The sequence below is a fragment of the Motacilla alba genome, chromosome 4, assembly GCF_015832195.1.
Source record: "Motacilla alba alba isolate MOTALB_02 chromosome 4, Motacilla_alba_V1.0_pri, whole genome shotgun sequence".
Lineage (NCBI taxonomy): Eukaryota > Metazoa > Chordata > Aves > Passeriformes > Motacillidae > Motacilla > Motacilla alba.
The window spans coordinates 71,803,736-71,830,828 of NC_052019.1; the positions used below are offsets into that span (position 1 = coordinate 71,803,736).

Consider the following 27,093-nt stretch of genomic DNA (forward strand, 5'->3'; position numbering starts at 1 on the left):
TGAATTCCAAGCCCGAGCGCTTGCCTGCTCACCAGCCCGGTTCATGCCCCGGCCCGCGCGGCTCTGGGGCTCGCTGCGGGGCCGTTTGGGACGGCGGGGCGGTGCGCCGTGCCCGAGCAGCCCGGGGCGGCGGGGCGGTGCGCCGTGCCCGAGCAGCCCGGGGCGGCGGGGCGGTGCGCTGTGCCCCGAGCAGCGCGGGGCGGCGGGGCGGTGCGCCGTGCCCGAGCAGCCCGGGGCGGCGGGGCGGTGCGCCGTGCCCGAGCAGCCCGGGGCGGCGGGGCGGTGCGCTGTGCCCGAGCAGCCCGGGGCGGCGGGGCGGAGCGCTGTGCCCGAGCAGCCCGGGCCGCGCTGCCCGCGGAGCTGCGGCCCCGCCCGGCCCGGCCGTGCCACGTGGCGGCGCAGGCGCGGCGGCCGCTTCCGCGGGGGGAGCGCCAGCGCCGGCCGGCCCAGCCGCCATGAACTTCTTGCGGGGCGTCATGGGCGGCCCCAGCGCCGGCCCGCAGCCCTCGGGAGCCGACACGGTGAGCGGGGGACGCGGCCGGGCGGCGGCGGGGCCGGGCGGCCGGGACGGGGCCGGCGCGGCGGCGGCGGCGGCGCTGGCGGTGACAGGCCCGGGTGGCGGCCGGGGCCGGGGCGGGCAGGGAGCCGCTGTCGTGTGTCGGCGGTGTCCCCCGCGGCTTATCCCGCCTGTTTGTTGTGCGTGCCCTTCCAGATCCAGAAGCTCTGTGACCGCGTCGCTTCGTCCACGTTGCTGGATGACCGGCGGGATGCTGTACGTGCTCTCAAGTCCTTATCCAAGGTACGTGGCCAACTTCCCGAGCAGCGGCGTGGGTCTGAAGTGGCTTTGCCAGGTACCGTTCAGGGGTCTGTGTTCGGTGTTTGGGCTCGACCGTTAAGCGTTTGTCTGTTCTCCCAACAGAAATACCGGCTGGAGGTGGGCATACAGGCCATGGAACACCTCATCCACGTTCTCCAGACAGACCGGTAAGCGTCCTGCCGCCGCTCTGGGCTGCTGGCCCGACCCTGCAGTGCTGCTGACACAGCAGATGCAGCCCTGGTGCCCTGTGCTGACAAAGCTGCGAGGGCAGCTGGGTTGCTGAGGACTCCTGTGCCGCCTTGCTTTTTACGCTGGTAGACGTCCTCATTGCCTGTTCGGAGGCAAAAACACAGTTCTGGGAACCGAGATGAGGGACAGAAAGACTAGCTCTCCAGTGAGGGTCCTATCCAAGTATGTCTTAATGCTTCTTAGGACTGTCTTTGTTCTGCTGTAGAGAGGTGAGTCCAAACTGATCCTGTTAACTAAATGCACTGCTTGGAATAACCCAGATCAAGCTGTTATTGGCAAAAGGTGAGCTAGACAGAATTAGGAGAAAAAGAATCAAGTCAGCAGAGGTGTGTTTTTCCTCATGTGTGTTAAAAAACCAGCTGGGTTCAACAAGAGAGGGAGGTTCTGGGGCTGCTGCTAAGACAGACGGCACGAGTCTGAGTGCTCTGTGTGGACTGGAATTTAATACTTATGCAATCCAGTGTTTGGAATGTCTTTGTTATCCATACTTGCAGTCACTGCTGTACCTGGCAGTGCCCACATGTTGTACTGTGGAACCTTTTTGCAGTCCTTGGATTTAAGCTTCCAGTACTGCACATAGTTGGTATTTAGGTAGGCAAATGCACGGGGATAATAATGATTCAGTGTGGATTTGAACAGCAGGCTGGGCAATTTACATGAGACAGTCGTGAGCCTGTGGAATACCTGGATGTGCATCCCCTGGAGGGAGGAGCGTGTCCTTTGATGGCAGTGCTGAGGAGAGTGAGGAAAGCTGCAGTTGAGTGTCTGCAAGGAGGCCTCCTGCCCCAGTTGTGGATGTAGGATGTGAAGCTCTGCTAATGGAGGCCTTTCTTGCCTGGCCAGTTATGCCAGCTGGGAGGAAGGTCTGAGGCTGCTGTCTAGGCAAGTCCATGTTATTCCTGATCTGTGGGCTGAGCAGGTGAAATTGAGTGTCTGACCGGGTGCAAACAGTGGAAGGCAAGGTGGTAGGAGTAACTGTCGTGGATGTGGAGGGGAAGCCCTTATAAAAACTAGGTTAAGGAGCCTGCTTTCATCCACTTATCTGCTCTGAGGGCAGATTTGAACTTTGAGAAGGGAGGCGGGGCTCTGCTGATCCTGTTGAGAAGGGCAGGAACTTGAGGCTTTCCAGAGCTTTTGGGGCTCCAGTTGATCCTTTGGAAATTGTGTGCTGGGGTTCTGCACACATATTTTGTGTGACTCAGGCTGCAGTGTAAAGAAAATAATAAATCCATGGGGGATTTTTTGGGTCTTCAGCTGAAGAAATGCTGGCTTTGAGATCTTGCTGGAGTCGTTTGCTGTTGCATGTTTGATGCTCCAGCATGTGAGCTGGGCCGGGTGTTGCTTGCTGTGGCTTCCTGGAGACAGAGTTGTAGTCTGTGTGTGATCAGTGCAGTGTTACATGTTGGGGTTCCTGGCACTGTTAGTTGTCAGTAATGGTAGAGATGGGATTGCCCAGCCTCTTGCAATGGGAATCCTAACCAGTTGGACTGATTCAGTGGTTAATGAGTCACAGGCTCAGCTGTCCCCAGGGCCTAGTGTGGTGGGAGGCTGCTGCTGTGACAGAGGCTGCTGTTTTGGTGTGTACCCATAGGTCTGATCTTTGCACCTTTCCAGTGTCCACCTGAGGTGCCCTGAAGCTTTCTGCAGAAGGGGAAAATGTTCTTGTCACCCTGTTGGGTTGTTTGGGGTTTTTTTGGGGTTTTTTGGGGGGTTTTTGTGGGTTTTTTGGGTTTTTTTGGGTTTTTTTTGGTTTTTTTTTGCCCTGCAGCTGCTCAAGAACAGAGATCAGTGACTGACTGAAGTTGTCTTTTCACATGTCACTGTATTCATGTAAATCATGGGCACGTGCTGCCTTGTGGCCCATTGGTTGTGTTGCTGTGAAGTTTGAGATGACAGCAGGGTTAATTTTATTAGAGAAATCTAAGGGCTGCCTGTGTCCTGTTCTCAGTTCCTCAGCTCCTGGGGTCTTCATGTGGATTAGTTGCAGCCTTTACCCTGAAACAGCAGCGTCCCACTTCTGAAGTGGAAGACAGCTTTCCCCTTGTTACACCGTTCACTTGTAGCTTATCTGAAGCTCTGTCTCCTGCTCAAGTGCTTAAAACTTTTTCTATAGCAAACTGATTTATTTAAGTTTTCCAGTTGTGTGAATTGGGCATCCCGGAGCCTGAGTCAGCTCTTACATATTCCAGACTTAGGCAGACTAGAACTGTCATGCCATGTGTTTATTTAGGAATAGTAAATAGTGATCTGGTAGAGGAGTTCTCCTGTCTTGTTGCGATGTTGCTACATCCCACCAGGGACTACCTGGAATAAAATTTGGCATGTGGCTGTAAAATGGTGTAATACCACTCAGCTGTTGGTGTGAGACAAGGCACTGGAGTGAGGAGTCAACTTTCTCCTTACCTGCTTTGTTTGTACATAGACTAAAAGGTTTTTGAGTTTCAGTGTGACAGTTGCAGGAGTTGGAAGCATTTGGAGCTCAATTTGTGGCCCTGAGCGATGGCCTGTGTTTCCCTGAGGCACCAGCCTGGCTTCTCCATGTGCAGGACAGTCCCTGCACAGGTGCCCTCAGTTCCACATGGTTCTGCTCTGCTCTTTCTGGTGAACCTGGGGGCCCTGACGCCTCGTCTGGGTGCTGTGGGACATCACCACTGGCAGAGGCAGGTTGGCTGAGGTGCCTTGTGCTGGAATGTTGCCTTGCACAAAGGCTGCCTCTCGTGGATGCCTGACGAGTCTTGTTTCTTGAGTGGTTTTACTGTACAGTAGAAGCTGGGCAGCTCAGCACAAACAGAATAATCAATGAGATGTGGGATGTGCTGAGCAGCAGATGGTGGCAAGGCAGCGAACAGCAGAGGTGGGATGCTGCTGTCCTCATTTTGTGATGTCTTGTCTTTCAGCCAGAGAAACAAGGCCTGCTTTTAATCATGTGTAAGTTAAATGTGCTTATTCTTTTGGAGCTGCTGTCGTTTCCCTATCAAGAGATGTTAAAGAACCCACAAAGCTGCAGCCTTGCTTTTCAAGTTTCCAAGGAAAACTCTCTGGGTGTTTTTAGATGTGGATCTATTTCATTTCTATGGAAAGGGATGTGTAGACTTTGGGGAAGTGTGTTGAAGAACTAAAATGGCAGTGAAGGGAAAGCATGAGCAGGCTGGAGATGTGGTCATACCAGCTGGATGAGGCTGCTTCCACAGACTAAAAGGTTAGGTGGTTGCTCAGGCCTCTGCTCTAAACTGGCCTAGCAGCCTCATGAAATGCTAATTGATCTCTGGTGGGGAGGCCTTAGTTGAAATGCCTTGCAGATCAGTGAGAGTAAGTATTTAGAAGCTGGAGTGAGAGACTTTTTTTGACAGTCTTCTTTTCAGATGCTTGATAGAGTCATGAAAATGCTGTGAGGTGTGTCCTTCTGCACTTGGATGCACCTTTCACTGTGATTTTAGGCTTGATTTTACCTTTTTTAACCAACTGCTTTCCTTCTCTTTTGTTGCAAGTAGCAGAAATGATGATCTAGTTGTATTTTGCCCCATAAAGTTTTGTGCTGTCTTGGCTGTAGCATAGGCTTTACAGATGGCTCAGCCTTCCTAATGCAGAAAGAACAGGTCTTTCCTGAGAGAAGGGTCTGGGTGTGAGCAGGTGCACTAAATGCTTGGGGCTTCCCTGCAGCTTCCTGGGGATGCTGGAGCTCCAAACCCTGTCATAGTTAGGTTTAGTGGGTTTGGTGACACAGAGGCCACCTGTTTGTCAGTGTCCACAGCTGCTGCATTCCCCCGGAGCTCTGAGGTCTGGCTCTGTTCTGATAGTGCAGCAGGGAGGGTTCCACCTGGGAAACGCTGAAGCTTGTCTGCATCTTCACTGGGTGTTCTTCTGGCAAGTTTGAAATATTCCTAGGGATTTCTGATGTAATTAACAGCAGGTTGGAGGGATTGAGTTGGAAAATTAAAGATGAACCTATACTGAAGAGTCCTGTGGTCGTCTGGTTTCACCAGACTTCCTGAGGCTCTCCTGAGGGAATGGAACTGGGAAAAGGAGCTTGACCCTCCTCAGGGAGCAGATAGCTCATGGTTATGTGGTGCTGCAATAAATCTGTGCTTCTTACTTGGCCTGGTGCTGCAAGGGGAACTGCCTGGGCATAAGAGCAGTGTTGTAAGAGTAGATGGAAATAAGTCATTAAAGACAAGTGGTTCTCTCATTTGCAGTTCAGATTCTGAAATAATTGGCTATGCTTTGGACACACTCTACAATGTTATATCGAATGACCTAGAAGAGGAGGAGCAAGGTAAGCCCTTGGTAATAATAGCTGTGTTAACTGTGGCATTGCTTTCCGTGTGCTTTGTTCAAGTTATCAGCTGTGATACTGTGATTTACTAATGCTCGCCTAGACCTGCTCTGGTGTTGTGTATAGCTCTTAGGATAATGCTAAAGATTTTGTATGCAGCTTGCATTAAAGTAACACTGCATCTCTTGCTTATTAATGAAAAAAACTTAGTTCTCTGAACAGGAGCCAGGTTGGAATGGGATAACTTTTTTGTTCTAGTTTGTAAGTCAAGAATCAAGTCCTTATTTGCTATTGGGAAAGGATAGGTCTGGCTGTTACTGCCAAATGAGACATTACCATCTCCTGATGTAACAAGGATTTTGAGATGTAAGGTCTAAGGTAGCTGCTATAAGGTGCCACATGTAAGCGTGAAAACCTTTTTCAACCCTGCTGTGGCAGCGGATAAAGAGACTTAAAAAGATTCTGCTTGTCTTTGTACAGCTGGGCTGTGAAAATCCATGCCACTCCTACCTGTTTGATTTTTTGAAGGCCATTAAACTTGTCTCCAAGGCCAATGAACGTTAGTCTAAACCATGTTTCAAGTTGTGCTTGGCTTTCTTTTCCACGTTCCTCCAGTTCCCCGTCTTGATTAAAAAGGTTTAGAACAAGATCAGAGTTTGATAGTGCTGGTGAATTCACGTTTGTGGTAGAGGCCTTGATCATGGACTGGAGAAAAGTGTTGGCAGGTTTTTCCCAAGAGCCAGGAATTGTCCAGCTTGTGTGTGAGAGATGACCAGGGTTTGTAAGGGTTATGGGGTGCCTCAGTCTGACCCCTTCCATAAGAACTTCCCACAGGAGTCCAGCTGCTGTAGGAAGCTGGGATGGCTGCTTTGCAAACCCGAGCTTATGCTGTAATTGGTTGTGCTGTGTGGAAAGCTGTTCAACTGGTAAACCTGTCTCTTGTTTCTTTTTATTTTATCTGCACTGACAGATGACTCTGAAGGTAAAAGAACCTTTACTTGTATAAATATGGCACTTGGTTGTAGCCCTAGTCACTGCTCCTGCTGGTAACACTTGCTGCTGTTTAAAAAGGACACTGGAGGAACTTGCTCTGGAGCTCAGGGAAGGCGTTTTGCCTTCTGCTCTCTCCTTACTCTTTGGAGCTCAAGTGTGTTTCCCATTTGACTTCTGCTGTGGTTTGGCATGTTGAGTGCCAGCAGATCCCCAGAGGCTGCAGCGATGGTAAATTCTTGGTAAGGACGTCCAAGGTGTGCAGCCCCAAACTGGTAGGATTCCAAGGGACCAAAGCTTGTGAACAGACTTTCTGTTTGCCCCGGAGCTGGACACCAGTGCATCAGCTGCAAGGGAGCATCCTTCACAGTGTCTCTTTTAAGCAGTGCATGTTAAAATATTCACCATATTCACTCCTACCCTAGGTTAGCACTAATGCTTTGCATGTTCTCTTTTTGAAACAGATTTTATCTTTTAAACTAAATTCTAGTCTGCAGTGCTGCTTGGTAGTGAATTCAGCTGCTCTTACTGGATGGCAGCTGCTGGCTTGATTTGAGATAGCCCTGGGAATGTGTAGATTTAAGGAACAATTGTGGGTAGAAGGCTGGATGCAACATCTCTGGTGTAAGTGGAAAATACAGTTTCCCTTTGCAGTTTAGTTTTTTATTAAATGTACTAGAAGAAATACTTGAACAGAAGAAATGTGTTTTGGCCCTTTGATGGAAGAATCCTGAGATAGAGTAAGAGAAACCAACTGCAGAGAGAGGCTGTGCAGGTTGTTTTTGCTGCTCGGGTATTGCCTTAGCACCTGGAGCTTGTGCAAGGGCAACAGTTGGCAGCAAGAGTTCAAACACTTGCTGTTTGCAGCTGAGGGTGGGACAAGGATGTTCAGCTCATGGAAACGTCCAAGCCAAGTACTTGACTGAATTTTGACATTAAAATGTTTAGGTTTTCTGGGCTCTCCCCTTGCCCTGCAGCCAGCTACAGGATGTGCAATCCTTTTGTCATTGATTCCCAGCTGAGTTGCCTTTTATTCTACAGCAGCAAGTACAGGAGCTGAACCTGTGTGGAGTTGTTAATCTTCACTTCTGTAAATGAATATGTGTCAGTTCAGGAGTGGCCTAGACTTGATAAGACCCTCAGCTTCAGAGAGGTCACAGTAGGACTCTGTCCTGTTAGGTGCTGGGTGCCTGAACTAGAGCTATTTTTGCACATAGTCAGTTTCCCCTTTTGATGTTTTTTGTGTTGTATCGTAATTTCTGCAGCTAGACATTTAGAGCAGAGAGGTTTTTGGAGGAGAAAATCCCAAGTCAGAAACAGACTTGCTTTACTGTTAATTTCTATTAAAACCAACACTTTCCCTTTGAGTTGGAGTTGCTCCTGCTCAGTTTTCCAGCTGCCATTCCTTAATTATGTCAGCCAGTAGTACCTACATGCCCCTGTTTTGTGGAACAGTTACGTAAATTGTCACTCAGCCTAGAAAAGTAGCAGTGGTGCAGAGATGTTGCTTGCATGGGGCTTGTTCATTCTGTGGCACACTTTAGCCTTTGTTTTTTGTTGCATGAAAGAAATCTGTAAGACAACTGATGTGCTAGCCCAGTTCTGTGTAACTTAGGGTGGAGAATGGGATGGCACTCAATTGGGGCACATTTGAAATCAATTCAGATTGCAAGAGTGAGAGGTTGTCATGCTTGTGTCTGTGACTCTTTTCCCTTGCTGATGTTGAGGTCTCTTTCTGTTGCTAAACCCAATAGAATAATGAAGATGTTTGGGCCAATTAGCTTTAGGTGATTGAAGTTCCTTACCCTTCAAGGCTCTTGCTGTGACGTGTCCTTTGCTGTTGCCCATCAGTGTAGGTACTCATGCAAGGCTGCTTTCTTGGATTAGTGGAGCTACATGGGGATGCAACTGCTGAGATTCAGAAGTTACGTTTAGAATCATGTAGGGGTTTTGTTTTGTGAAAAGCCTGTTTTGGTCTTTGTTTTGAGAATAATTCAATTAACATTTATAACAGTGACTGTAACTTTTATGGTCACCCCTGGCCTTATTTTAGTAAGAATAAAAATCACAGTTGCTGAAGCTGTTCCAGTTGTGTTGCAATATGTTGTTTTTTGCTGTTACAGAAGAAAACTCAGCAAAACAAGTGGATGATTTGGGGAGTCAGTTCACAGAGATTTTCATTAAACAGCAAGAAAATGTCACTTTGCTGTTGACTCTGGTGGAGGTGAGTAACTGAGGCGTGTTGAGGCTGCTGAGAGATGGGTGGTGCTTCACCTGATGGAGTGAGCCATGGTTTTGCCCTGGTGAAGCTGGTGTCAGGGGTGAGGTGTGCCAGCATCCAGTGAAGGTGGGGCTGGAGCTGAGTCAGGACTGACCTGGATGAACACCGCTGGTGCAGCTTTTAAAGCAGGGGAACATGGAAGAGAATCACAGAGCCATTTAGGCTGGAAAATGCCTCCAGGTTCATAGAGTCCAGCTGCTAACCCAGCACCACTAGGTTCACTGCTAAGCTATGTCCCAAAGTGCCACATCCACGATTCCTGAACACTTCCAGGGATGACTCCTCTGCTGCTCTGGGGAGTCTTTGGAATGCCCAACCACCTTTTGAAATTTCCCTCAATAGCTAATCTAAACTTCCCCTGGTGCACCTTGTGGCCGTGTTCTCTCATCCTGTTACTTGAGAAAGGGGTTTAGTTACTTAATTAGAAGGAATAAAAATGATTGCTCCCCAAACAGCAGTGGTTGTCCCTTGCACAAGGATTACTTTTCAGACGATGATTAAATCATCAGCAGACAGTTACGTCTGAGATGCAGTTCAAGTGAAAGGATGACTGCTTTCCAGCAGCATGATACTTATTTTCCTATGGTTTTGTCCTCATGGACTGCCTTTTTACTTGGAGCTGTTAAAATTTTTCTCCCCAAACTAAGAATATGATTGTGCTCGAGAGAGAGAACAATACAATACTCTCTTTTTCCTTGGCTTTGTAGTCCAACTTCAGTAAAAAACATGATATTCTACTTTTCCTATGTGGAACCTATGTCATGCTTTGAGCAGGATTAAGGAAGTGTCACTGTATCTGAGTTAAATACTGAGGAGTTCGTTGCCTAACGTGCTCCTTTCCATCCTTTCAGGAGTTTGATTTCCATGTTCGCTGGCCTGGAGTGAAGCTGCTGACATCTCTCTTAAAGCAGCAGGGGCCTCAGGTGCAGCAGATCATTCTGGTCAGCCCCATGGGTGAGTGCTTGAACCCACTGCTGCTTCACTTGGAGCTTGATGCTCAGCACACATGGCAGAGGCCTAGAGGGGTCTCGAGCAAGATGTTCTCAAGAGCTCCAGCATGAACAAGCTGCACCTTTTCCAGTGTGTACTCAGAGGAGGTTTCTTGCAGGTGTTTCCCGCCTCATGGACTTGCTGGCAGACTCCAGGGAGGTGATCCGCAATGATGTAAGTGCAGGCTGCTGCCGGCCCCTTGGCATCCTCTGGCTCAGTGCCTGAGGAGCCTGCTGTGCACGGGGGTGTGCACGTGCTGAGCTGCAGGCCGTGGGGCGTGCCTGTGAGCCTGGCTGAGGAGGATGCTGCTGGCTGAGCATCCTCCCAAGAGCTGGGACTGGTCAAAAGCAATGGAGTTCTACTAAAACCCAGGTTTGGTTTCTTTTCTCCTCTGCCTGTCAAGGGAGTCCTGTTGTTACAGCAGCTGACCAAAAGCAATGCAGCCATACAGAAGATTGTTGCCTTTGAGAATGCCTTTGAGAGGCTTCTGGATATCATAACAGAGGAAGGAAACAGCGATGGAGGTACAGTGGAGTCTTACACCTAGCCTTGTGCTTCTGCAATGCGAGCTGATGTTTGCAGGCTTACCTTAGTGGGTGGTTGCAGCTTGGTCAGTGGGCAAAAGGATCACAGTTTACAGACCGGTTGTGACAAAATAAGCAAAACCAGACTGAGCAGGTAGCTGTGCTTCAGTGTCTTTTGAAAAGCTGGTGTACTTAGTTAAAACATCAGGTCACCCCTCTGAGGGTGTGTGCAGGAGTCAGTGGGTTCTTGCTTGACCTAGGCCTGTGCCTGGAATGGCAGTGTCAGATGTGTGTGCTACATTTGTCACTCACCGAGTTAAGCATCTGCATTCTTCCCACGAGATCCTTGGATGCTTGGAGTGGCTGGAAGTAACAGCTGGCTGAGTTCCTTCAGCTGCACCAACAACTTCAGCTTCTTGAGGGGTCAGTCACCTGTTGGGAGGAGAAAAAAATTTCAAAAAGGAGCAAAAAACAATCCAGCACTTGAGGGCTTGTTTTTTTACTAGCAATATGTGATGTGTTTACTACAGTCTATTTCAGTAGCATGCCAGGTTGCTGTTCCATGACCTTTCTGTGGGCTGCAGGAGCAGTTACTGCTTCTCTCCCAGCTGTATTATTCCAGGGATGTTGGCATGGAAGTATTCAGCAAACCTTTGATTTAAAGCTGCTATTTTTAGGCAGCTAATATTTTTAGGAGAGTTGTTATGTAAATTCCTACGTGCTGAGACTTCTCTGCTTTCCCCTCTGCTGCTTATCTGTTTCACTGTCAGGAGGAGCCTTTATCTGAGTGTCATTAGAAAACCGACAAGTAGATTAGAAATAAGTTGAAGATGGTAGCAGTAATTGTAGAGAATGAGTATGTGAGCCAGGAGGAGGTGCTGCCTTGGAATCACAGTGGAGTTCAGGAGGAACTTGGAGTGCATTTCATAGGGACAGTGTAGTCTGATTCTGGAACAGGTGAACTTTGGGATACACAGTGATGGTGAGGTTTCCTTGGCAGTTTTTCCCATTTTCCCACTTAACTGCTATGAGCTGTACATGCTTTGGGAATCTGCTTTGGACTTGTGGAAGAAAAACAGCTATGGTTTCACAAGGGTCCTGGTTATTGGTCTAAGCCTAACGTGTGTTAAGAGTGAGGAGTTCAGAAATGCCTGTCCTGTTCTGTCTAGAACATCCTCAGTGTATGGACAGGCTAATTTGTTTCCGTGTGGTGTGTTTTGATTCACCACATGATACTTTGTCTCCTCAGGCATTGTGGTGGAAGACTGTCTCCTCCTGTTGCAGAACTTGTTGAAGAACAATAATTCCAATCAGAATTTCTTCAAGGAAGGTTCCTACATTCAGCGTATGAAGCCTTGGTTTGAGGTTGGAGATGACAACTGTGGGTGGTCTGCGCAGAAAGTAACCAATCTTCACCTGATGCTGCAGGTACAGCTGCTCATTACCCAGATGTCAGCTCTTGTGCAGTGCCAAGTGTCGTGTCACAACTGTCAAATGCAGCTCTTCAGCTCAGAATTAGCTGCCAGTGCTCTTGAGCTGTGCTGCTTTCAGCACAAGCCCTGTCACAGGTGAGTGTGGTGGCTGGCACATCGCATGACATCGTGTCACCTGAGATGTAACAGACTTAAACTAAGGACATAATTAGGGGTGTTCTGTGAAAAGCCTCTCTGGTATCAAACTGAAAACCAAGCGGCCCTATGTAGCAATGAGATAAACATTCTGTTCGTTGTCTCCTGTGTCCATTTTTAGAAGCAGTTCTGTTTTACAGTGCAACCTCAGATGAGTTTGGGTTTGCGTTCAGAAGGCCCCAGGCTCTGTTCACATGGCCGTGTTTCCTCCTCTGTAGCTTGTGCGGGTGCTGGTGTCCCCCACGAACCCCCCTGGTGCCACCAGCAGCTGTCAGAAGGCCATGTTCCACTGTGGGCTCCTGCAGCAGCTCTGCACCATCCTCATGGCCACCGGCGTTCCTGCTGATATCCTCACGGAGGTAAGGGGGGCAGTGACCAGCGGGAGCTAACAGCGGCAGTCCGCAGGGATGCCCAGCTGCTGCAGAGACTCACTCGGTATTTGCTGAGCACCTCTTTCAGGTGCCAGAGGTGTCAGCTTGCTCTGTGGGCAGAGTAAATGGAAGAGTCATCTACGTTGGTGAATTTCTGGTGTTCTGCAACCAGAAAGGATTTGGATTTGCCTGTTTTTTTCCTTTAGGTTTCACCATATCCCAGAGCAGCTGAATTGATTAACGACTTTTCCTGGTTTGGGGGTGGGTTTATTATGTTGTAATTTTTTGGGAGAGTCTACAGATATTCTAGTTTGATAGGTTACCAGTGATGAGGGATTTTAGTTTCTACAAAGCCCTGCCAGCAACGTAGGATGAGGCATTTTACCCTTGACAAAACCATGTGCTTGGATTGGGTGTGGACTCCTCTATTCCAGTTGTTAATTTCTTAAAAGCTTTCACCTTTTCACTTTTCAAAGATGTGCAGTTTAGCTGTTACTTTGCTGTCATAGAAAAACTGATCTGGCATGCAAAATTCATCTGGAGGTGACTGAGCTTTGTGTCCCTTAGGCTTTGCTCAGCATCTTTTACAGCTGTTAAATGCCTTGATCTCATGCACACTGGTTTTACTTAAGTCTCTGAGCTGTGTGTGCTTCTCAGAACTGAACTGTCAAGGTAAACTGGAACAGTTCTGAAAGCTCTAGGTGGCAGACCATGGCTCAGATTTCAACATCAATTTAACTTTCTTCTCTGCCCTTTCCCTAGACCATTAATACTGTGTCGGAGGTCATCCGAGGATGCCAGACGAATCAAGACTACTTTGCCTCTGTAAATGCACCTTCTAATCCACCAAGGTAGAGGAAGAAAAGTGTTTCAACTCTGTTAGTGGTAAGGTAGTGGTATGGACAATCCAAAAGATTTTTGTTATTCCACACTGGGAATTATGATCTGGACTAACAGTTTCAAGTTCATGTAGGGTGTGTTGGCTGGAGCATTAAGGTGTCAGGTGTGTTTGCAGAGAGATGAGGCCTAGAACTGGTGTTGTGTGTCACCTGAAAAACAAATGAACAATGACTGAAAAATTCCTTCATCGGGATGAGCTGCTGTTGCTGTCAGCCAGAGGGTAGTCCAAAGAGGACTTGGAGGCAAGGGAGGTGGATAATCAATCTCTTATTTTGTATATAAATAACTGAAAAACTTGTAACACCTTGGGTTTAATACCCTTGTTTGAAATAAGGGTAATAAATGCAGTGCTAGGCCACAGTAGCTTTCCTTAGCCATGAAACAGATCCATATTATATGTACCTGCAGCTGTTTGCATTCACAGTTCAGTTCTCAGCTTTTCCTTGCTTAGTTCTCAGCTTTTCCTTGCTTTCCCAACAGGCCTGCCATCGTAGTGCTGCTGATGTCCATGGTGAACGAGAGGCAGCCCTTCGTGCTGCGCTGTGCCGTTCTCTACTGTTTCCAGTGCTTTCTGTACAAAAACCAAAAAGGCCAGGGAGAAATCGTCTCCACGCTCCTGCCCTCCACGATTGACGGTAGGCCGGGGCAGCGGGCTGTGAGCTAGCACCTGTGCAGTGCACCGCCTGGTGTCTCCTCAGGGGTTATTTCCCTGCTCTTCAGTGACTGGTCTGGCAGGGTGACTCGGCTTAGATTTGTCTCAAATGTCGCCAGTATGGTTTTTCTGTGTTTTAGCCATGTTGTCTGAAATGTTTTGCCATCTCTGTGGCTTGTGTTAATGTCCCTCGTACCTCTCGGCCGCTCCGCTAGCTACAGGTAACTCGGTGTCGGCGGGCCAGCTGCTCTGCGGGGGCCTCTTCTCCACGGACTCGCTGTCCAACTGGTGTGCCGCCGTGGCCCTGGCCCACGCCCTGCAGGAGAACGCCACGCTCAAGGAGCAGCTGCTGCGCGTCCAGCTGGCCACCAGCATCGGCAACCCGCCCGTGTCGCTGCTGCAGCAGTGCACCAACATCCTCTCGCAGGTACGGCGCCGCTGCCGCTCGCCCTGGCAGTGTCCCTCCTGGGCAGGGCACGGCGGGGACACAGCTCCAGGTGGCAGGGACAGTGTCCCTCCTGGGCAGGGCACGGCAGGGACACAGCTCCAGGTGGCAGGGACAGTGTCCCTCCTGGGCAGGGCACGGCGGGGACGCAGCTCCAGGTGGCAGGGACAGTGTCCCTCCTGGGGTAGGAGGGACAGTAGGGCACTGTGGTGACACGAGTGTTGGCTTGATGAGGAGGAGGATTGTCTTTTGCAGGCTGTTTTTTAAGCTTTGTTTAAAGCTCCTTCGAGGGGAGGAGAGTAGCAGCAAATCTTGGTTTTCCATCAGGTTGCTCCTTGATGCTGCCTGTTCTCAGGTGGCTCCAAAGCATCCAGGTCTTAGGCTAGGTTGAAAGGACAAGGCCAACTGGCAGAATCCCCACACATGCTTTTTGCTGAAGAAGTGGCTTTGCTATGCAAAGATAAAACTTTTCTGAGATTATTCAGCATGTTAATACTTGGCTTGGCAAATGTCAAGTGAGGGAAGTTCACCTCCTGGCCTGTGCCTCCTTGTGACATGAAGCTGTGTTAGAACCACTCAGGGAAAAAGCCTGCTAGTAGGGAGCTGGTTAACTCTGGTGGCAATTAGACTTTGTTGCAAGTGAAAATAATGGCTGGAATTTTGAACTTGGTCCTATGACTTTTCTCCTGCTTTAGCTAAACATAGCCAGTATTCATTTTTTTTATCCTGTTCCTGGAGTTTCTGTCTAAGGTAAATTGGAGTCAGTAGAAATGCTTGTGAAGCTTCAGCACTACAGACAAAGGGGACTCAGATATGGGGGGGATGTGTCTGAAATGTTGCACTTGAAGGTTCTCAAGTAATCTGTGTGTAACTTGCAGGGTGATAAGATCGACAGACGGGTATGTATTTTTTGGCACAGCTTGTGCGTTTTCCTGCCAAAAGCAGGCCTTTCCCTCTTGTCTGGGGTCTGCTGGGGAGAATTTCTTTAACTGCTTTTTGATGTGTTTCCACTTACAGCTTTGTGTTGCAGTGGTTTGGGTTTTCCCTGGCATAACAAACTCTTGGTGCCTCCAGGGGAATCTCTGGGGGCGCCCCCAAAACTATGGGATGTGTATCTTGGGCAGCACTGGTGCTTTCTTTCTCGGGGGGCAGACTAATGGACCATCTGCTCACATAATAGGTGGGGTTTCTTCTAAGGAGAACTACAACTGTTAGGAACAGTATTTTCTGAAGGGCCTGTGGCAAACACTGGTACCATCAGAAGTGGGGATATGCTGCTGATGTCCTGACTGCTAGAGGAAAAACCATTTAGCCTGCCTAATTGTGGATCGCAGGGATCTCGTTATGAGCGGGTGATCCCTGCAGAGCTGTTTGATTTCCAGGCTGCTACTTAAAACACAGCTGAGTTGATTATTTGTGGCACAAAAAAATGTGTTTCTGCCGTGGAATTGTGTTGTTTTAGCCTGTTGATCACAGCTCAGTGTTGTTACCAGCTCTGAGCTGTGGAACAGCAGCCATGGGGAGCTGTCATCTGTCAGAGTAGGAGTTATTATCATGGTATGTCTAGAACACAGCCGGTTTTTAGAGAGGATGCTCTGGGCTGTGTGAAAATCCTTAGGCAGAGCACATCAGTTTGACTCTGAACAACAAACAGTGCTTGAGAAGAAATGTGGTTTGCAGCTGCTTCCAGCATATGGGAGTGCTCCAGTGTTGGGCTGCAAAAGCAGAAGCCTGCTTCTCAGGAGGGGAAAGGCCACAAGTAGCAAGGCTGGAGAAGGTTGAGGTACAGCCATGTGCCATAGGGCCACTGACAGTTACGGGGGTTATTCCCAGTGTGCCTGGGCTGGCACATCCTGCTGGGGCAATTAGAGCCAGTGTGGGTAAGTGGGGGAGGGAACACTTTCCTGGATCACCATCTGAATGTTGGCTGCGGGAAGAGATGGGTGCTTGTCTTAGCTCAGCTGGGCCCAAATACCTGCAGCTGAGACACAATTGCTGACAGCTGATATGGAGATGAAAACTAATTTTGTCTGTCTAGGATAAATAAAAGGCTGCAGTTAGCATTTGCTGTGCTGGCTTAATGTACATACTGTCTGTACCAAAAGCCATTACAGGATTAATGTTCTTTTACTCAGAAAATCATACTAGGAACACCTGGCAGTTTTGTCAGCAGGCTAGGTCTTGGTGGTGCATCTTTTCCAGGGAATCCTCATGTGACTAAATGTACACCTTGTTCCTTCTTTTAAAGGGGTTTTGTGTACATTCCTTCGTGTCACCCTTGTATTAAAAATGCAGAACTAACACGTTATGGTTTTATATTGGTGCTGATTTGCATTGAGTAATATTTCACACCTGTGTGGCTTGCTGGTTTGCTCTGAGAACAGTTCTCCATCAGTGGTTTGATCCTTGTTTTATCCAAGCATTCAAGCTGTTCAGTATAACTAACAAACGGGTGTTTGGACAGACATGACTTGCAGTTAATGAGAAAATAAGGTGCAAGTAGGTGAGTTCTGATCCAATACAGCTTGGGTTTGTATTTTAGTCCTCTCTGTGGGAAGGTAATGATGGGGGTGTTTATTCTTCACAGGGCAGCAAGGTCCAGACCAGAGTTGGACTACTGATGTTGCTTTGTACGTGGCTGAGCAACTGCTCCATTGCTGTCACCCACTTCCTTCACAACCCAGCCAATGTGCCTTTTGTATCCTTTGGCCTGCTTGCAGAGTGTGACCCCCTGCTTAGCCACGAGCTGGGTAACTCGTGTTCAGGTTCAGGCTTGTCTAGATCACTGTGTGGGGGTTCTGCAAAGCAGGCAGTGCACTGGGCCAAGGGATGAATCAGCCCTTAGTTGCCAGTGCTCGGTGTCCGCTGACTCGTGTGTGAGATGCACGTACCAAAGTGGTGTGGAAAACTGCCCCAGTCTGCCAGCTAGGGGAGCTCTCAGTGCAACAAGCCTGTTGGTGTTTTTAGTGTGAATTAGACTTACACTCAAGAGGCAAGAAGAATGCTTTGTACTTACCTTGACTTCTCTGCTCGCTTTTCAGGCAAAAACTAGTCAAGTGCATGAGCACATAAAGCTAAACGGGCACCTTCACCTACACTGCAGGTGTGCTCTGGAACAAGTAAATGTCTCAGGTTAAACAGACAGCTACTGAGAGATGTACAGGATCACCTGAGCCCTTCCAAACAGGAGTTAACTTTGCAAGGGTTTTGTCAGCTCTTTTGTCTTGCTTCCTAACAAAGCTTGGGTTGGTGTGTAAATACAAGGGAATGTGTACAGGGGGAAGTGTTACATGTGTTGTGATTATGAAATATCTTCAATATCCTTATCAAGAGTTCTAGCTCACAGGGCAGATAGCTGAAAACCTTGGAGAAGAGGAGCAGCTTGTCCAAGGCCTGTGTGCACTTTTGCTTGGCATTTCCATCTACTACAATGACAATTCCCTTGAGAATTATAGGAAGTAAGTATGATGCAGAAATACCAGGACTGCAGGGCAAGCTTTTGTGAAAGGCAGATGGTGGTTCAAGAGGCTTTGAAGTGGGACAGCAGTGGGATTAAGACTTGAGACAGATAATGAGTTGTTTGCAGAACCCATCTTGACGTAGCAGTGGGTTCTCTTGTCCTGTTGTTGCCCTGGCATTGATTTGTCTCTTCCTTGTAGAGAGAAGCTGAAGCAGCTGATTGAGAAGAGGATTGGCAGGGAGAACTTCATTGAGAAGCTTGGCTTCATTAGCAAACATGAACTTTATTCCAGAGCTGCTCAGAAACCACAGCCCAGTTTCTCTAGTCCAGACCACATGATGTTTGACCATGAATTTACAAAGCTGGTAAAGGAATTGGAAGGTGAGATGTTATGCCCCTTTCTCTAGGTTTTGTCATGAATTGATGGATGAGCTACCCAACATGATGTGTTACTCTGGAAAGGAGTGTGATGACACTAAAGGTTATGGTAATAGCTGTAAGTAATCATATACCCAAGTTGCAGTTCAAGTGTTAAGTAAAAATCCTCTAAGTGGATTACCTGGTACTCTTAGGTGAATTGATGATCAATAGGTTTTGTGAGTTATCACACTGGCCAGGAGGTGTTTACCTGTGCTCACACAGAAACTCAAGTACTGAGCACATACAATGGTCATAGAAGCTTCATTTGTTGAAGCACATAATCCAGATAGTTGTTTCTAATTGATAAGTTAAAAAAGGTGAATGCTGCAATTCTTGCCTTGTTAGGAAGTGGACACTTGCTTTAGTGTGTGCTTCCTGGGTTGTCATCAATCTAACAACCGACTGGTGTCCTGCTTGTTAATATTGCTCTAAACTTAAATCAGTCTACACAAGGAAAAATCCTTAAAGCAGCAATGGTAAAGATGGGTTTGCCCAAGCAGTTTCATCTGCATGTTGCTCTTGCAATCCTAAGCCTTTAACTTGCAGCATGATTTGGGCTGCAGCTGTATGGAGCCATAGTGCAAGTAAGAACACAGCTTTTTTCCTAGGAATTAACTCAAAACACCTGTTTACGTACCTGGGACAGAGAAAAGCAGTACATGTGCAAACTGCAATCCAGTCACCGTTTCTGTTAAGCCTTTGTGACAATCCCTGTTTTAATGTGCAGGTTGAGTTTGTAATGCAGCGAACTCAAGCTGTGAGACTGTTTTGGGGACAAAGATGTGAACTGGGCTCTAGCTGACAGAAACTGTTTTTGACAGGTGTCATAAGTAAAGCAATTTACAAGTCCAGTGAGGAAGATAAAAAGGAAGAGGAGGTCAAGAAGACATTGGAACAGCATGACAACATTGTGACTCACTACAAAAAAGTCATTAGGGAGCAGGTAAGAGGGAGCACATACATGTGCCTCTAAAAGCTGTCAGTTTTGTCTTTTGGAGGCATTGCAGTGCACTTTGATCCCCCTTGTTCCATAACAAGTAACAGGGAATCTAGCAATGCAGAAATGCTTCTAACAACACTCACGGCAAGGTTCAGCTGAAATGTCAGTGTTTGGAACACTGGTTAAGGTCCTTTTTTTTTCCCTTGCTCTTACCTGTGTTGGAGTATTTTTGTTTCAAACGAGGAACTGGAGAACTTGCAGCCCTTCAGAGATACAATTCTTACTTCTGGGCTCTCGCTTGGTCACATGAAATGGGGCTGAATGAAAAAATGGTTTGTTGGTGAAGTTTGGCTATACCTGCTGGGATTGGACTCTGAAAACCTTTTTCCAGGGGTAGTTAACTTGTATGGCTGCTGCAGCTTAGGTGGAGAAGTAGAGGAACAAAGGTAATTAATTTAAACTGCAAATGGGAAACTGAAGCAGCTGCTCTGTGTTCAGAGATCAAAGCATGGGGCACATGAGGCTTTAGGGATGCTTGGGAACTGCCAGAGACTTTACCGAACATGTCATGTGTGTAGTTACCGTGATTTCTTTAAAGACTCCTGAAGTAGTAGACAAAAGAAATGCAGGCTTTAGTATGCTAGATAAAAATTACAATCAGCCAGTTTGCCACTTGTCCATTTTTCCTCCTGTTATTGGTGGGACAGGCTGCTGCTGTCTTTGCCAGGTGTTTTTCCTAGGCATAGTTAGCTAGGTTTGCAGAGGGCTTTGCTGCTCATCTGTCCTGGGCAGCACAGGGTGGTGGAGCTCAGGTTTGGCTGCTTTCCTTCACCTTCCTGACAGGATTGTGTTCAGGAGTTACTAGTATAACTCTAGATATGACTACTGTATGTGTGCAGTATGGTGCCTCTTTTTTCTTTCACAGGACCAGGAGCTTGAAGAGCTGAAACAGCGCATCAACACTTTAACGTCTCAAAATGAACAGCTCCAGGCTACAGTCACACAGCAAGTGTCTCAGATCCAGCAGCATAAGGACCAGTACAATCTCCTGAAAGTACAGCTAGGTGGGCTTCAGGAGTGACAATAGAAAATCATGCTTGTGCAGAGATGTTGTGGCTTCTGGCGAGCTGCAGCAGAGCTCCAGCAGAGACAGCCTGGCTGGTGTATGAGCTGACCCTTGCTGTGGGGACTGCTGGCTGCCAGGGAGCTGCTGGGACAGGCTGCCTCTGCCTTGGGTCAAGTCAGTCCAAAACAATTACTGCCTATCCGGGTTCAGAACATGACCAGATGGGCCCTGGAGTGGGCTGAAGTTGGGGTCTGGAAGGCAGGTGTGAGTTGGGGAAGATGGTCTGGCTGATGTGCAAGGTGAAGCCTGTTAGTGTCACTAGAGAAATTGCTAATTTAGTGTGCACATCAGGGCAGTATGTTCTCCTTATCCCAGGGTCAAAATGCCTGATAAGGTATACATGACATGATTAAAAATCCCCAAAGTGCCTTCGTGATTACTTATGATTAAAAACATGTTTACTTATGATTAATTACATGATTAAAATCAATTACCTTCTGAATTTGTCCATGCCATTATTTTTGATGAACAGAGTGGCTGAAGCAGCAGGCAGCACACATACCTGAAGGAATGGCAAATGAGAGCTGTTCATTGTTTATTCTGTTTTATATGCAGAGAATTCTTCAGTACTGTGCTTTGCTCCTTTAGTTGGAATGAGAAGGGCTTGTGGGGCAGGAGCAGGATGGGTAACAAGTACTTTGATTGGTCTGCTGGAAGCTAAGTTGTAGAACTGCTTCTTTGACCTTGGTTGTAACCTCTTGCTGTTTAGGAAAGGACACCCAGCATCATAATTCCCATGGTGACACGTTGCAGATGAATGGCATTCAGACAGAAGAAGTGAGCAAGCTGAAAGAGGAACTGGAGGAGTGGAAAAACAAGCATGAGCTGCTGCAAGGACAGTTGAAGGAAAAGGATTCTCTGATAGAAAAATTGGTAAGTGCTGCATTTGCACTGGTGAGAGGTCCTTCTGCACTCGCCTCAGAGGACACAACCAGCTGCTCTCCTTAGAGAGCTTTGATGTGCATTGCTCAGCCTGCTTGTGGCTTCTCGCTGGCAGTTTGCTAATACAAGAACAGCTAGACTTTTTTGACTACATGACTACGTTTAGAATTCTAGTACTAAAGCTGATTTCTCCCCATTTTTCTTTCAGAATTCTTCCCAGTTGGAGATGGGATCTACAGAGCAGTCTTTACAGACCAGCAGATTTGGTGGCTTGGAGCACAGTCATGAGCTACAGAAGGTGAACCTGTGGTATTTCAGTGCAGCTGAATGGGGGTAGAGAGCTTTACTCTTTAGGGAGGAGCATGGATTCCTCAAAGTGTTGCTGTTTTTCATCAGGCATCTTTGTGATGATGGTCCTAATCTTGGAGCATCAAGTTTGTGCATCTAAAAATGAATTGGCTGTTTTCTCTGAGCAGGCTTGAGCCAGCAGAAGGTGCTTGCACTGCTTTACAAAATGTGTTTATCCAGTGCAGAATGTATGCTTACATGTTGATAGGAGAGTTTGCAGGTATTAGATGTACAGCACAGAATAAAGAACTGCAGATTCAGTTCTTTAAGGTAGCTGTTGCTCAAGAAATACTGCTGGAGCTCCTCTGTTTGGAGAACTAGTGGTGCCTGGATTAGTAAGTCACCGTGGGTTTGTGCACCGAGAGGGGCAATGCAGAGGATGCCAGTGGGAGTGCCAGTGGTGTGAAACACTTGGATACCAGTGGCTGAGGCTCAGACAGCTGCCTTGGCTGGGCATTCCACACAGGAGGGGTTGTAAGAGCAGGGTGCACCATGGTGTGTGTTGCTGTCCAGCCTTGTCGTTTAAGGAAAGAGCTGTTGTGGTCTCACTGAGAGGCACCTTAGCTGTTCCATTTGCTGGTATGAAGCAGGTAGTCTGGGAGCATTTAACCACAGGAAAATTTCATGTGAATATGTTGTTTTATCAAATGACCTGACAAGTTCTGTCTCTGTTTCCCAAAGGAGTTAGAAATGCTCAGGAGTCAGATACAACTACAGTCTGCAGAAATCTCTAAGCTTCAGATGGAGAATCAAAAGCTCCAAGTGATGGTACTGGTGAATTAGTTCTTTCTTCTGTCTATGGGAACTAAATCTTAAGACTTGCCTTCCTGCTGCTGTCTGTAGCTGCTTTCCTAAACTGAGCTCCTTTTAAGTGCACACATCAGCAAGTGATTGCAGCAGGGTTTCAAATTAAGTCATGAGTCACCCAGACAAATCCTTGATGAGCATAGAGGGGACTTTGAGTCAAGTTAGTTCTCGCTGATGGCACCGGTCCTTGGCATTTTTAAACAATTATAAACTACTGGCTGTTCCAGGCTTATGCTCTAATTAAAGTCAGTAGCCTTTGTGATACACAACTGCGTGATATCACACACATGAGAGAGATCATTGTTCTTACCAGCCCTTGAGGATACTAATTTCCAAGTTGATATCTAGTTGAAGGGCAAATGATAGGGGCATCTGTCCGTGCAGGCCTCCAAAAGCTGCAGAGGTGTTTTTGGCTGTGTACTGAACCGATGAGGCAGTCAAGCCTTGTGGCTGTATCAATGTGACTGTCTTTAAAACTAACTACTTTAGGAAGGCATTGTTGGGCTGCAGAGCCTGAACAAGTTGTCTGAAAATGTTCCAGACGCTTCCACAGCAGAGCTAACAGATAAATCATGCTGCAGGAAGAGGGGCCCACAAGCAGCTGACAAACAAGTGTTCAGTGTACACATGGTCTGCGAGAGGCAGACTCAGCTGCTGGGAGGCAAGATGCCATTGCACACGTGCTGGCCATGTGTGCTTGTGATGATGCCTTTGGAGGTGTGTCCTGGTGTCCCTCCAGCTGTCAGGCCACCTCACAGCCATCCTATATCCTACTGCCTCTCTTCCTTGGAGGACGGGCTTAAGTGTGCTCCAGCTGACAGGCATTGGTCTCCAATTTGTGCCATGTGGCAGTTGTAGCTGATAGGCAGCTGCCACATTTTGGAAATAACTTGGTGTAGGGCTGACTGAGATCAAACTGATGCTATTTTTACAAGCCTTATGCAAAGAATTGGAACTTGAGCCTAATAAATTGCATCTTTAGCCTGGTAAAAAGACTTCTGTGGTGCTTCAAAAGTACCAGAGCAAAGGTGGATTGCCTGTAATAGGATCTGCCCAGGAAAAAAACTACAAGTCTTTCAAGTGCAGCTGCTACGAAATAAAGGTTTTGCTTTGTCTTCTTGTTGGTGTGTACATGTGTGTACGAATCTGAGACCCGAGGAAGCACAGATCTGTTTGCTGATGCCTTGCAGCGTGGGGTGTATGTCATCACCATACCTTGGCTATGCTGTAAAAAGAGAATATGCTTTAAGAAAATGACTGTAACGTCTCAGCTTGCTGTCTTAGTGTGTGCAACACTGAGGGGGAATTCCTTGTCCACAGAGTACAGCTACAGATCCCATGTTAGGAGACAGTGGTGCAACAGCAGCAACGAGCTCAGAATTGGAGGCACGACTGGAGCAAGAAATAAAAGAGCTGAAGGTGGGTAGTGGGTGAGCACCAAACGAAGCCATTGGATGCCCAGCCTTCAATTAGGAGGCCTCTACAGTAGCCAGGGCTGGGGGAAGTGGTTTGCTTCCTCAGCATCCTCAGTGTTTCAGGCTCTGGGAGGGAAGCTGGATGTCTCCTTAATTTTTCACCTGGGAAATCAAAATTTGTCTGTCTTCAAGGCCTTGGTAAGGACAGTCTAGGGTGTAGCTTTACCATGACCCAGACAGTCCAGGGTGACTGGGAGGAAGGTCATCGTTGTTAATATTTATTCCTGCTTTATCCAACTGTAATAGTTTGTGTAAGGATGTGTAAGTGTGTGCGGGAACAAGGCCACAGGAACCAGCAGTGGGCTGGAGCTGCTAAAGGTTGTGTACAGGGTGTGTTTGAAGGATACAGCGCTTCAGCTTTACCTGTGCTTGCATTGTAATTTGATGTGGGATTTCCCTGTTGCCAGAGTCAAGTCAAGGCCCTTTCTGAGGAGAAGGAATCACTGAAGCAGCAGCTGGACTCATCCACTAGCACGATTGCTATATTGCAAGATAAGAACAGTAGACTGGAGCGAGAAGTTGCAGAATCCAAGAAAGAACAGGATGATCTCCTGGTGCTTTTGGCTGACCAGGATCAGAAAATATCTGCCCAGAAGATGAAACTGAAGGACTTTGGTGTAGCGGTAAGCGAAGGAATGGATCCAGGGAGTTCTTGGGTCCGACACAGGCCTGGGCATGGCAATCCTTGATCCAGAAGGGCTGGTGAGGCCCCTTCCTATAGAGGGAAGTTCCATCTATCAGTTACCTTTTCAACAACTGGCAGCCATCAGAGAAAGCTGACCACTGCCTGTTGTCCCCAGTGGTCAGCCACTTGTCTCCTCAGCAGAGAAGTAAAGAACTGTGGACATGGCAAGGTGACAGTTGCGTTTAATAAGCATTAATTGATGTGGCATAGTTGTTTTAACTTATCTTTAAGTTAATTTGCACTCAGCGTTTGTCTTGCCTTCAGAAGGTTGGGTCGGAGTAAGGGATATTACTGCTCACAATAGATCTTGTATTTCAGGTTGAAGATGAAGATGATACTGAATCTGGAGATCAGGGGGATGAAGATGAGGATGGAGATGAAGAGGAACAAGATGAGAATGCTGTTGTGTCTTACCATGACAACTAGATTGCATTGTTTTTGGGGAAAAATCTCTTACTGGTGTACAAAGGAAAACATCTGCTTATGGGAAGCAGATGGGGAAATGACAACCATGGGCCTCGTTATAAGTTACTCAAGTGTTGGAAAATCCTTTGTACTAGGTAAAGCAAACAAAAATCACAGTTTCAGTTCTACATGAATATGCCAGGTTGTACTTGTTTAGAAGTTGCTTCAGACACTGTTTCAAGCAGGGAATGACAATGTTGCTGCCTTGGTTCATTGTCATTGACGGTTCTGTGCGTTTGTCTACGGTTTTAAAACTTCCTTGAGCTCTTAACATAATTAAATACAAAAGTATTTGGTTTAACATCTCTCACATGGAGTCATTCCCCCTGCCTTCAGCATGGAGCTTCAGTGTAGTTTGTGGCTTCCTCTCAGCAGCACTGGGAGGCAGAAGGGTTGGGGTGGCCTCTGCCAGGCCAGGCTCTGGCTCTGGGGGTGCCAGGGGCCCTGTGTGTGCCTGGACGCTGCCCTGGCTGCACTTGGACCCTCCTGGGGAGCCACAGGGCTCTGCTAACACCGTGGCAGAGTTTTCTTTGGAAGCTGTGCAAGAGATGTAGCCTTGGGGTGAGGAATTGCTGTGGAAAACAAAGACCAGTACACTCAAAGAGCTAAAGTGCTACTGAGTCAGCATAAATCCAAGTTAAAATCTTATTGACTACTTCAGTAAGGAAATGAAAACTACTCTGATTTATATAACTTATTGGCTCTTTACGAGTAAATAAAAGATAAAATTTTAAAAGAAAACAGAATGGTAAATGCATCAAATTCTTTTTTTTTTTTTTGGTAATAAAGAGAATGTGTCTACTTTGTCCTCATTTAATTCTCTTGTCCTAACTTTAAAGCATACATTTTTATATGCACAAGAGCATCTACAATCAGTCTGCTCTGGTGGATTAAAGTAATAATACACCACATACTCTTTCCAAAGGCAAAAGGCATGTGAGTGCTGCTCTGGCCTTACCTGAAGGGCCCTGGTTCATCTGGCAGCCAGACCTGGCCTGTGCTGCTCCTCCCAAAGGATGGGACTCTTCAACGAATTTTTTGTTGCCATCCTTTGCTGTGTTATGCGTAGGAAATTCTTCCTTGAGGATGCCACTTGAAAGTGTTTAAAATTGCAGAAAGGAAGGAAGAGATAAGGGGATGGGGGTAGGGAGTGCAGGAGACAGACAAACTGGTTTGGAACAGGTTGTAAAAAAGCCTGTTCCCAGTGTCTTTGCCAATTAGGAAACCTGTTTTGTGGATTATTTGATTGCACCATCCTAGCGGTCTGTCTTCCTGCTGGTTGTAGACGTGTCTGGTGATAACTGTGCTGCTGTCAAATTGAAGTATTAACCGGTCTGCATTCTTGGCTGTGTCATGAAAACCAGATTTATTCTTAGTTCCTTGGAGTCTTTTCTTGTCCTGTTGTGACTGGGATATTGTGAACACGGGCCTTTTCCACACGGATCCCTTGCACAGGGTTTCTGTCAAAGCAAGCAGCTGCTGCCAGCAAGAAGGGAAATGCATCACAGATTTCTCCTTTGCTTGTTGCATGTGCTCACATACAGAGAAACAGAAGGAGGTGCTGAGCAGAGAGCACCAGGAGAGAAGAGCAGGAGCAAGTAACCCTGATGAGGATGTGCCAGCAGCAGAGCTGGGGCCTTACACAGCACATCCAGACCAGGCAAGGCAGTCCCTTCCCATCCACCCTTTCCATGATGGGTTTCTTGGGCCTTACACAGCACATCCAGACCAGGCAGGCAGTCCCTTCCCATCCACCCTTTCCATGATGGGTTTCTTGGGCCTTACACAGCACATCCAGACCAGGCAGGCAGTCCCTTCCCATCCACCCTTTCCATGATGGGTTTCTTGGGCCTTACACAGCACATCCAGACCAGGCAGGCAGTCCCTTCCCATCCACCCTTTCCATGATGGGTTTCTTGGGCCTTACACAGCACATCCAGACCAGGCAGGCAGTCCCTTCCCATCCACCCTTTCCATGATGGGTTTCTTGGGCCTTACACAGCACATCCAGACCAGGCAGGCAGTCCCTTCCCATCCACCCTTTCCATGATGTGTTTCCAGGAGCAGTGCTGTGCTGCTCGGTCTGAGCACAGGAGGGCTTTGTCATTTCTTTAAGACAGGTGCTATACCGTTTTCCGGACTAGCTGTCTGCCAAATAGGGGTTTCAGGGAAGCAAAAGCAGCATGACCTGTGTTACTAGCTTCTGCCAGCTGCTGGTCTCCTGCAAGCTCAAAAACTGCCAAGCTCTCTTTATTTGTGTGAAGTTTTTCCTAGGATTTATTTTCAACAAAGGGTTCAGCAGTGCATACAAGCCTAAGAGACAGTTCTTTTTGTGAATACTTGACTAGAAAGATTGTCTCCCTTT

General features: G+C 47.6%; 1 protein-coding gene across 7 annotated transcripts; it reads left to right on the plus strand.

Annotated features, from left to right (window-relative positions):
- Window positions 1-365: 365 nt before the first annotated feature.
- Window positions 366-25,540, plus strand: USO1 (USO1 vesicle transport factor). 7 transcript variants are annotated; one of them, XM_038135948.1, is made up of 26 exons: window positions 366-521; window positions 713-799; window positions 920-984; window positions 5,260-5,339; window positions 6,310-6,321; window positions 8,453-8,553; window positions 9,462-9,564; window positions 9,719-9,774; window positions 10,004-10,124; window positions 11,374-11,552; window positions 11,971-12,111; window positions 12,886-12,974; window positions 13,504-13,658; window positions 13,891-14,102; window positions 14,999-15,019; window positions 16,708-16,818; window positions 17,460-17,578; window positions 17,780-17,961; window positions 18,822-18,943; window positions 19,866-20,004; window positions 20,776-20,939; window positions 21,157-21,246; window positions 21,978-22,064; window positions 23,424-23,522; window positions 23,986-24,201; window positions 24,582-25,540. In XM_038135948.1, the coding sequence occupies exons 1-26, from the start codon at window positions 456-458 to the stop codon at window positions 24,687-24,689; spliced, it is 2,925 nt and encodes a 974-aa protein (XP_037991876.1). In that variant the 5' UTR covers window positions 366-455; the 3' UTR covers window positions 24,690-25,540. The 7 variants fall into 7 exon arrangements, with proteins under 7 accessions (XP_037991876.1, XP_037991877.1, XP_037991879.1 ...); XM_038135949.1 differs by having other exon boundaries at window positions 13,897-14,102; XM_038135951.1 differs by lacking the exon at window positions 14,999-15,019.
- The last annotated feature ends 1,553 nt before the right edge of the window (window positions 25,541-27,093 follow it).

Coding starts and splice junctions, on each gene's coding strand:
- USO1 (XM_038135948.1), top strand. CDS start 456: ATGAACTTCTTGCGGGGCGTCATGGGCGGCCCCAGCGCCGGCCCGCAG. Junction 20,005..20,775: donor TCTCCTGAAAGTACAGCTAG/GTGGGCTTCAGG, acceptor CTTGCTGTTTAG/GAAAGGACACCCAGCATCAT. Junction 20,940..21,156: donor ATTCTCTGATAGAAAAATTG/GTAAGTGCTGCA, acceptor TTTTTCTTTCAG/AATTCTTCCCAGTTGGAGAT.